Raw genomic sequence first — 11,634 nt, 5'->3', positions numbered from 1 at the left:
TATATATATATATATATATATATATATAGTAGGATGTTCAAATGTATTGTGTAGTGTAAGTTCATTTTCTTGTTTGCTTCAGGTCCCCCAAACAAAGTGGCAAGAAGATGGAAAAAGACGAGCGTAATCGTGATGTGCGGCGAGGAGAAGGAGAGAAGAGTTTTGCAGGTTCCGAATCTCGTCGCTATGACAAACGTGGAGGCTACGAGAGCAGCAGGGGTGGGCGGGAGGGTTTTGCCCCTCGTGGTGAGCCTTCACGAAGGGGTCGGGGGGGTTTCCGAACCCGTGGTAGCGTAGGAAGACGTATGGATGGCTATGGGCCCCCATCATCCAAAAGTCCATTTGGGCAATCTTCTGATGATTCGAAACTCATAGGTAGGGATAAGTAAATTTTGCATTATTTGTAAATTGTCCAACAAGGAGGTGGTTGCTTCACAGTGAAGATTTGAGACTATGGAGAATAATATGAAATGAGAACAAAAGAAATGGTTTTCTTTCCTTAGATTTCTGTCTCTTTATGTTTATCCATAATTTTAAATTCTCTGTTTTGTTTGGAACTTCAAATCCTGAATGCAAACAAATTGTCATTGTTAGAAGTAAAGTCCGTTTTCAAGCTCCATCTGTGAAAAGGGAGTTGAAGATTTATATCAGCTTTGCAGAGTAAGGCTTAAGTTTATTGTTGGTAACCTAAGATATTTTTTCAAATTTCCATCCTTGAAAAAGTTCCATGTTGAATTTATTTACTTTTAAGGATGCAAATTGAGCATTGTATTATGAAAGTGATTAATCATAAGTGATTAGAAATGGTATAAAGAGATGTTAAATTTTAAATATTTTTATGTATGTGATAGCCAGAAAATATTTTTTAAGTGCTAGACCATTTCTGTCATAATGAACTGAGAAATTTATTTTTAAAGTTGTTTTGTATGTTTAAATGTAAATTATCTGGAAATGATGTGTGTTAACTTTTTGTTCAGACTGAATGTTACTAACAATGCCTTCTTAAACTGTGAAGTGAGTTTTCAGTTGTCAGTAGATCAATATGCTGAAGTGATCTGGAAGCATAACACTTCCCATTAGTTTATTTATACAAGTATACATAGTGCTTGAGGTGGAATGAAAATAGAACCGGGATGCCATCCCGCCGCATCCCGCCCCACCTCAAGACCTGGGTATTGTACGATGGGGTACCCAAAAGAAACCAAACTAATTTTTTTGTTTGCAGAGCTTTTGTAGTACTGCGTTTTTCCGCTATGAGCGCATAGACCTAACATTCCTGAGTCGATAAGCCGACTACCGTTGCTTCAGAAGGTAAGGACTAGTTTCGGCAGAGTTTATAGTGACAACTGTTTTGTGTTATCGTCGTTTTTGCAATGGCTGATTTTCGTAAACAGCGTGCGGCCGTGAAATTCTGCTTTTTGCTCGGGAATAGTGGAACAGAAACTCTTGAAATGTTAAAAACGCCGTACAAGGACGATGCTATGGGGAAAACTCAAGTGTTTGAGTGGTTTTCCTGTTTCAAAAATGGTGAAATGTCAATTGATGGACAAACCTCGTTCTGGTCGTCCTTCCACGGCTCGAACACATGAAAATGTTGAAAAAATTCGTGAAATCATCAAGGAATATCGACGACGGACCATTGAAGAAATTGTGGAGCTGTCGGGAGTGACTTGGAGCTCAGCGGCCAGATTTGTGGCAGTCGGGTGACTGGTTTTTCCATCATGACAATGCCCCTGCTCACACAGCCCTGTCTGTGCAACAATTCTTGACCAAAAATGGTATGACCCCTGTTCCTCACCCTCCATACTCACCCAACCTTGCCCCGTGCGACTTTTTTTTTGTTTACTCGAATGAAAAGAGACATGAAAGGAAAAAACGACAGAGGCGCTGTCAAGCATCACAAAAGATGAATTTAGACAATGTATTGAAAAATGAAATAAAAGACTAGACAAGTGTATTGGTGTAAGTGGAGAGTACTTTGAAGGGGATTGAAGGTTTGGGCTTAAAATTTGAATAAATAAGTTTAAAAAAAATAAGTTTGGTTTCTTTTGGGTACCCCCTCGTACATTGCATTTACTGCCAAAGAAGTAGCGGGATGCTTTTAAGCCATTCAGAAAAGAACCGGGATGACATCCCGCCCCACCTCAAGCCCTGAGTATACTGTAATGCATTATTAACCAGTTTTCTCACTGCCTCTGTGCCCGACTGTAAGAAATATGTTTCACATATTATATACATTTCTTTTATTCATAGAACTCCTTTTGTTCTGTATCCATAATATGGGGGTGATGGCATTATTTGAGAATGCTTTTGAGTCTTTTCGAATTCATATTTGGATGTACTGTAGTTTCTTCTTCGGATATTTAAAAGCTGTAGTTGAAAGCTTTCTGTGACAGCCCAGATGGTACCACCGCAACAGTGACTCCTTTCATAATATTACATTGCGTCATTATAGGCACATGGTTTTGTTTGTTACTGAAGCAGCTGAAACTATTATAGGAACAACTACTTTTTAGGTATGTTAAATGTTTGGTTAAATTTCATGTCAGTTCATGCTGGTGGAATTTGCTTCTTCCCTGGATTTGAAAATGCTGAACTGCCTGATGTGTATATTGTTTGTGGAGGATGGTAGGTAATTTTGCTGCATGAACTCTCAATTGTTTTTTTGGAACAATTGAAAATGAAAGTACAGTTTTAATGCTTGATTTTTGTGTATCATTTTTGTAGGGTTGGATGAGAAGGACAATAAAGAGAATCGAAAAAATTCTGACCCTCACTTGGGAGAATCAAACAAAGAAGATATTGGTGGTGAAATAGTGACTGCTGAGGATAAAATCAAACTGAAGCAGCAGGCTCTGTCAGCCGGAATAATTGGCAGCTCAAGACACCATGCTAATGTAACAAAAGTGTCATCAACCCAGGTACCACCGCGTATGCAGCGGAAGTCAGAAAGTGAGCGTAGAGATTCCAGTCGCAACAAGGGCACCCGAGGAAGCAGCACTGGTCGTGGTGGAACACATGGACCTGGAAGGGAATCAACTGGTCGTCCTCCAAGGTCAGGTGGTGGGTCTGTGCCAGTTATGAAACAGAACTCTTCAGATGTGGGTGATGAATGTTGGGAGACTACATCTGAGAACAGTGAATTGGATGACAGGGATAGAAAACTCGATATACACAATGGAAGAAAGGCATTCCCTCGCCATCGTGAACCTCCTGGTAACAGTCGTCGCAATTCTGGGGTAGGCCTAAATAACTGTGCTCCACGAACAGGTAGGGGAGGATCTGGGGGCATGGGATCTACTCCGGGTTCTGGCGGCAGCAGCGGCGGCTCATCCCGGGCTCCAGGAGCGGAGAAACGTGCGGGAAACAATAATGGATATGGTGGTGGCAATGGAGGACAGAGAGGAACTTCTAGTAGTGCTATGGGGATCACCCTACAAGCGAACGGCAGAGCTCCTGGACCCCGTCCCAATAGTGGCAGCCAGAGTGCTGCAGTTGCCGGAACCAAAGTACCTATGAAAGAAACAACCACAGCTGTTAACAGAGTAGACGAAATTAAATTGAACGATCCATCACTGGTCTCTCAAGCTCTATCGGAATTGAACTCGTCCAAGAAAAATGTCAGAGTGGAAAAAGAAAAATCCAATGCTCTGGAAGGGATCGATCTGAACAATTATGCAAGTAAGTAGCTTTTCTCTGACAAGAAATATCTGTAGAAAGCTGTTGAACTGGCACTTCTTCCATGACCCATCTTTATTTCTGTTGCTTTTTATTTTATGCATGTCTTTTTCAGTTTTTATGTTCATTAACTTGTGGTTATTCCGTAACTCATACAGATTCTGCAGTGAATGCCTTACACTTATTCACTGGTGCACCTTGCATTTCTTTCCTTGTGTGGAATCATGTTATAAAAAGTGCTGAGGTTATTGGTTGTGAAAACCCACCGCATGTAGAAAGATTGTGAGCATATGGGGTCGGTTATAAATCTTTCCTCTAAATTCTCATCCCTAGGGCACATACAGGATGTCGAAGGAAGAATGGCCACATTTTACGAGCTTATGTGACAATCTGTGTAGTTACAGGAGAGCCATTTCCATCGTATGAAATGGAAATAGTTTTATTCATGCTGCATGCCTCAGTGGTCTGGTGGTAACTTGCTCCCCGTCGGACCTGAGGTTCACGGGTTTGGGCCAGCCAAGGCTGATGGATTTTTAAGGGCAGTACCTATTTTGTGTCATGTAAATGAACATTTCATTCATGGTAAGAGATGAGTGAAGGAAAAATTAGATACCATTTTTGGCTGCCCACAAGCTCCCTGCAATCACATGACTGCAAAAGGCCTCCGGCAGAGAAGTGTGATAACAGCTTCTCACCAAACCCAACAGAAGTACACCACACAACTGGGTAACGTAATTCACCTATGCTGTGTCTGAGTAGAAAGTGAGTTAAATACACCAACCAGATAAGGCTAAAAGGCACAAATATCTTGTTTGTGGAAATGCAGCATCAGAAACAAGACAACTGACATGATATACCATATGTGCCAAAGTGAGTGCTGTATGAGAGATAATGGGAGGTCGGTCAGTTGCTCAGGGAGTGGCATTTCACCAGCAGAAGGATGCGTTTTTGTGGTAGGCAGCAGAAGCTGAATTGGTTACAAGGCTGTAAACAAGTGGAATAGTTTAAAGAGAAGAGCTACAGAATGCAGTCACCATCATGGATAAAGGCTTCCACTTTATCTGATGAGAGTCTGGGTATATTCCCTTTTTGTAGTTTGCTCTGTTCTTAGAAATGCTGTCTGTTAACCATTAGACATACATGTAACCTTCTGTTGGTTGGAAGCCATTCTCAGGACAACTGCACGCTGGCTTGTGCTGTCTCTCTGACATCACTCTTTGCATGCTTTGTACAACACATCGCATAAGTGGAGCTTTTAGAGTTCCTCCCACACTCTTGTAGCTCCATTGATTTTCATAACAACAGTTTCTAAAATAATATTATTTGCACAGATGCCCATCATCTCTTCTTATGTATGCCTCCTTAACTTATCAGGTACATAGAATCTGAATTCCAGTTACCTAAAAAAGTCATATCAAATAATTGATATTTTGATAATTATCTTCAAGTCAGGTACAGTTCTGATGTTTCATTTGGTTTGGTACCAAGTGTAATGTAGATCGAAAGTAAAAGTTTATAAAAAACATGCAGTTTTCATACATAATCTTCTTTGAGAAACAGATTTTTACTTGATGTTATTGTGAGTCAGGTCTCAATACTACGTTTTCTAAGTTCGTTTATGTGTTGAACTCTACACAAATCCATGTGATGATGAGGTGTAAAATTCATTGAAATGCTTCTTATAACAGGTACTTGTAATATCCTAAAATAATTGAAATGCATCCTCATCAAAACAGAATACCAGCTGCTGCTTATGTACATGTTATATGACACCAAGTTTTCATGAGTAGGATACAAAAATGTGTTATACATAACCTGCTAAATATTTTTGCAAACTAAAATTGTTCAGAACAGAAGTTGTAGATAAAAAATAATCTTTCCCCAATATGTTCTACCCATAAATCCTATGATTTTCGAGATACTCAAAATGAACTTGTGCAGGCAATATGGTAGCAAATGCACCATGATTGTTAGACCTTGCACACATATCCTAAGTTGTTTGAAGTGGCTGTATTGTGCAGATACAAAAATAATGAAGATTAATTTGACATTTTTGTTGTACTGTCTGTATCGAGAGGATAAGGATTCTTTCATGCTTATATAATCGCTTGTATGTGTATCCAGCTGCTTACTATGCGCTGTGTACAAGCAAAGTCCCATTCGCTACTGTCCACAGTGTGTGATATGAGACTTCTTTGTACATTGCATCATGCCTCTTCTCTGCTCTGAAACTAGAATGCTTCGCTTCAGGTGACTGAAAGTTCTCAATCTCTGAACGTGCTATAATATGATCGGCATTTGACTAGGTTATAGTCCTATAATCTGGGTTTGCAGGTGATCTTACCTTGTAACACCACTGATTCTAAATCTTTTATTCTTTGCGTTCATGTCATTTTTTGTGCTAATGGCCTCTACAGAACACCTGATCGTGTTTTGTACCTGTCATGAAACTGGTAAACATTGTCAAGAAAATCCATAGTGTTTCTTCATATTTTGTTCTCTGATATGTTTGCTGACTTCACAGAGAAGTATTCAAATTTTATATGAAGACTGATCACAACCATATCATTACAGCATAAAACTGTCATTCACTCGTGAAATGAACAGTACTCACTAAAAGAAGGTACTAGACTGAGCACAGGGAACATTATGGGACTTTTCTTATTGCCTGGAGTAACTGCATGTGTGTGGTATAATCACTTCTGCTTCAGTGTTACATAAACTATTCATTAACATCCAGTACTGCGAATCTGGAATGTTAAGTTCCCCCGACAAGGTACTGGAGCCAGGTGAGGTTGGATAGTACCTTTACATACCACCATTGATCTGTACCATCAGAAAGAAGCAAACCAGCAATTACTGCTGATGCAGTAAAGTAGCTGTGAGTGACTAGGAATCACTTGTTATGTCAAGATCATGGAAACGCGCCCTGATCTCATGCGAGATTTTCCCATGTTATATTAAGAAATTGGTGGTTGGAATGTCTGTTCTTATTGTAATGAATTTCTCGTTATGAGCTGTGCTCATTCTGTTGTTGCTACACTAAAATAAACGGATTACATGATTACGGTGTTCTGAGACATGATGCTGTGTACTTCAGTAGATTGGTATGAACATAATATATTTGAGCATCCTGTTGCACTGATGTATCACTCTTCATTCATTTCTGTTTTTAATGCAACTTAGATCTGTTCACAGTCTCTCTTTAATTTAAAATGACATTAAAATCACATGAATTGCTGTATGTTTTCACTCTACTTGGCCATCCTGAAGCAATTGTTCACCTATTGAAGCTGTCGCAATACACTAGATCGTAAATCAATATATTTCCATGCTATTGCATTATCGTTGTTCACACTAAAATGTGTTTTTTGGGGACATAACACCCAACTAATGAGTACATACATACGAAGGATGTACAAACATGGACGCTGCAAAAGGAAGAGAGAGTTTTTATTCTCAAACAGATTTTAGTGTGAACGCTGATGTGCAATCACATGGAATACATTTACTTACAATCTAGTGCAGTGCAGCAGTTTCAGTAAGTGAACAGATGCCCGAAACTGGACCAGTAAGGCCAAAACATCGCAATTTATGTGATTTTAATGTCAGTTTAAGTTAAAGAGAGATTGTGAACAGTTTGAAGTTGCATTAAAGGTAGAAATGGATGAATGAGGTGTGTGAACATTTGTTCGTTCGCTGAAGTATGCGTGACATTATTGCATGTTAGCAGACCATAATGGTGATGGTCAGAGTCGTGGGAACCTCAAGTCATGTGCATAACACGATTCCAATATGCATAGTTCACTTTTCTGTTGGTTGTTTCAGTTTTCTTTTGCTTAATTTTGTCTGTCTGCTGCCTGTTTGATTAAAACCAACTGAATGTGTGAGTCCCTTGTTTGTGTTGCCTGTACTGCATAGGTGTGGTGATAGTTGATGACCAGCCAGAGGTGACAGTGGAGGAAGAACGTTTCCCTTTTGATGCAGACAATGGTTTCCAAGAAGTGCGCAGCAAGAAGAATGTGAAGGAAGCGCGACAGAAGGGTGTAGGGGAAGAGCAGAAGGGAGGAAGGACATCCCGTGAGCAGAAGGATCGTGAACGTGGAGAGCGGGAGAGAGAGCGGAAGGGGAAGTCGACAGGGTCAGGAACCATGCTGCCAGGTGCCACACCTTCTGGACCGGGGCCAGGAACCGCTGTACTACCACTTGCCTCCATGGGGCCAGGACTTGCAGCTGTCAAAGTACCGTTTGAACGCCCTCGACAGAACAAGCTTCCACCTAGATTCGCCAAACAGCGTGAAAACAACCGTTTGCAGAAAGCAGCACAGCAGCAACAGCAGCAGCAACATGTTGGTGTTCATAATGATGTGTCAGAGATGAACAAGATCAATCAGAGCGTCAGTCTCTTTCCTTTAAAAGGTAAGCAGGACGCCTTTTCTTAAGCGATTATGTTGGCATGGCAGCAGCATGTACCGCAGACATATCAAAGGAACACATTGGCTCCCCCGTACGTGTCAGAGAGTATGCCATGGAAGAAATCAGCAAAAATTGCCCTTTCTCTTGTTGGTTTCTTACTTGACTTCATCTTCAACTGCAGAAGTTGAGGTGCTACATTCCTCTGAAATGTCATTGGACATCAACCAGCCTGCATGGCATCATAACCCAGAAGAAGATTGTGCTCTTCTGGCACCAGTATTTTGTGGCTTCATGTATCACTACACTGTCAATGCAGTTGAAAGATTTGGCAGATGTTGCTGTAAGAAATACGTGGGAAGTTTGTTGATAAAACAGTTGATAAAATATCTTTTTAAGTCTTGTAGGATTTGATGCTGTATGGTTTTGTAGGTAGGTGCCATCTCCAGGGTTGAAGTTGACCATGAAGTTGGTGGCAGCTCACTTTTGAACAGGGTCTTGGTGAAATCTGTCTGGAACATCCCTTTGAGGTTGCATTATTATCACGCAGTGATGTAGAGCATTACATCATCATTAAAGAGTTACCAGACAGTTTTTTCAATGTGCATTGGGATCCAAATCATAATGGCGATCTCACTGAACACACAGAACTTTTCTTCCATAAGCTTGCCCAGTCAAGGTGTGAAATACCCTGAAAGACGTCTGACTCAAATTTCCGTATCTACAAAACTGCACTGTCACATCCAAAAAGACCTCTTAAGTTTCATATTAACCACTGTCGGAACCTCAAATCTCACAGAAGAGGTATCCATGTTGATTTTGCAGAAATAACAGGGATGCTGAAAGAAATAAAGAGACTTCAAGGAAATTTAGTTCCATTCCTCCTCCTGCCATATTGTTTCTCTTGTCAGTTCATAGGGTGTGGCTGACTGACAAAGCCTTCTCAATGTATATGCTTCCCCTTCATTTGTGGCACTCTTTAATCTAGTTTGTTTTAGCTTCCTGTAAAACTTTGTTATTTATCTTGCATTAGTAGCATATTTGGTCAGTTATTTACACGTATTTTGTAACATTTAAGGTTTTCATGGTGATGACTGAAGACTGCCGTCTTCTGAGGTATGGCTACGTATAGATCATGTGAACCGATGTTTCAGAGGAACATATCTCCTCCATCTTCAGGGTTTTGTTTCCGTCACCATGAACAGATATTAGAATGCACTATATTGGACAAAAAACGGCATAAGTCACATGGTAACTGCGTATTGGAATAGAGGGGTTAGGATGTATAAAAGAAGTGTCACTGCTGTTATGTTAGGTACAGCTTGCGTGCTTGTGAGCTTGATGTTCATCAGCAGACATCCTTCACTGTAGTTCAGACAGTAAGTGAAATAATCTAGTTTATTTCCTACCTGAGGTTTAGAGCTTTCTCTTAAGTATGTTATAGTTTGGTGAGCTGATACACATTGGAAAACCATGAGAATAATTACAGTAATTCAGTGAGGGGTTTAGGTTTTCTGAGGACGGTGCATTAGGTAAATCCACAATAAAGGAATTTAATCCGTTCTTGGTTTAATGGGGACACATGAAGTTTCCCATTGGTGTTTTGAATATTTATGTTCGGGTTAATGTCATAGTATAACCTTCTTTCCCTTACCACTTTGAGATGCCTTACATTCTGATGCTGTACTGCTGTGTAGGGGTTACCATGATTGCAAAACACATGACAACTGTGCTGGCTGTATATGCAAGAGAGGGATACTGCAGTAAATAATTTCTCCCCATTTATTTTCGCACATATTAGCGAATCTGAATTGAGTAGGAGTTTACAGAATAGTGAGTGCGTGCATGTATGTGCGAACGCTCATGCACAACACTGGGTCCTTAGTGTGAAATGTGTGTCAGGCAGCTTCAGTACCTGTGTCATAAATGAAATTGGTGGCTAATTTTGGAATCCAGTTCTTATATATGCAGTAATTAACAAAATGTTATACTTCTTGGAAAACTTAATATTTCCAACAGCAGGATTTCTGACAGTCTGTGGTTGAGCAGGTAAAAATGGATTCACATTAAATTTTGCTGTTTGAACAAAATAATCCTGAGGTTAGAGAACCCAGAAATATTGTCTCTTCATACCAGACTATTTGCACTTTACCTTCACCTTGCACCAAGGAATGTTGCAATGCAGTCTGAAACATTTCATAGAAAGTTGAATGACATAAATCATACATGTTCATGTTGGGGAACGTGATCAAAGCCATGAATCCAGCGTAATGAGTGTCTGTTGTGTGTGTGTGTGTGTCAACAAAAGGGTTTGGCTTCTTACATTATTTGCATTGGAGTTTTCTGTATTTTATTGGCAGACTCCTCCAGTCCTGCTCCTCCACCTTCTGTGAACGCTTGGGACAAACCAATTACTGGATCTCTGAGACCAAACTCGCCATTGTCTAATGCAAGTCCAGGAATTCAACTGGGAGCTGCCCTTACCAGTTCTAGTGATAGTTGGTGAGTAGCATATAAATTCAGTAATGTGTTAGTCATTTATTTTGCATTCATACATGTTAACTGTAATGAACATATGGCTGCAACAACTCTGTCCCTGCCTCTGTGACGTTGCCATTTAACCATTGGCCTTTGTTTGGTCACTATTGCCTGCTCTTTTTTTCCCTACTTGTTTCATCTCCCTGCTGTCTATTTATTTATCTGCTTTTGTCCTTCCTCCTATGCATCTTCACTCTGCCCTCTTGACATCTTCTCTAACAGAACTGCCATTTTAAGGATCACTTGTTAATACTTTGTTCCTCCCCCCATTCCTTCTACCTATATCTCTTCCTTTTAATTGTATTTATCTTTAATTTGCTGTTTTTGTCCTCTGTTACCACTTTTCTTCGTTCTTGCCTCATAGCAACTACCCTAATTAATGATTGAGTCGTAACGCCTGTTCTCTTCATTATATCATATACCATTTTACCATTCGTGGGTGCTCTTCCATGAAGACACAAGTATCACATTGTTGTAGTTTAATAATTCATGCACACAAGAACATGCCCTTTTAAAACTTTATATGTTTGGATTTGCACTATGTGTACCTTGTTTACTGTATTGTTCCCTTATGTTATAGACTTTCCTTATTTGTATCAATGTAAGTTCTACTGCCATCAGGTGAACAATCAATTGCAGTAAAGTAATAATAACATACATAAATTGCACTGTGTGTACCTTGTTTACTGTATTGTTCCCTTATGTTATAGACTTTCCTTGTCTGTATCAGTGTAAGTTCTGCTGCCACCGGGTGAACACCCAGTTGCAGTAAAATAATAACAACAACAACAACAACAACATCATACGAAGGGGGACCCAAAAATAACCGGAACTGACCTGTTGCGTGCGCATGCTTTGTAGTTACGAGTTGTGCTGCTAGGTGGTGTTAGCTGGGGGTCTCCCGCGACTGTTAGTGAGCTGGCGTCAGTCTGAGTTAAGTGGTTTGTCTGTGGTGCTCTGTTGTGTGCGTTCCTGTTTCAACCCTTTGGCGATGAGTGAGATGGC

General features: G+C 40.2%; 1 protein-coding gene across 7 annotated transcripts in view; it reads left to right on the top strand.

Moving 5' to 3' along the window:
• The window catches only part of LOC111870743 (protein PRRC2C), a 109,501-nt gene that overhangs the window by 56,237 nt on the left and 41,630 nt on the right, over positions 1–11,634 (top strand). For 6 of the 7 annotated variants that reach the window (XM_033753987.1, XM_033753990.1, XM_023863258.2 and 3 more), the window contains 4 exons: positions 83–375; positions 2,728–3,681; positions 7,600–8,097; positions 10,452–10,593. In XM_033753987.1, the coding sequence (XP_033609878.1) occupies positions 83–375; positions 2,728–3,681; positions 7,600–8,097; positions 10,452–10,593 (1,887 nt within the window). The remainder of the gene's footprint in view (positions 1–82; positions 376–2,727; positions 3,682–7,599; positions 8,098–10,451; positions 10,594–11,634) is intronic. The other variant, XM_033753989.1, reaches the window with a different exon arrangement.

Source organism: Cryptotermes secundus, unplaced genomic scaffold, assembly GCF_002891405.2.
Source record: "Cryptotermes secundus unplaced genomic scaffold, Csec_1.0 scaffold204, whole genome shotgun sequence".
In the NCBI taxonomy this organism is placed as follows: Eukaryota; Metazoa; Arthropoda; class Insecta; order Blattodea; family Kalotermitidae; genus Cryptotermes; species Cryptotermes secundus.
The sequence above is the reverse complement of the archived record's forward strand: the minus strand, read 5'-3'. Positions and strand labels throughout refer to the sequence as shown.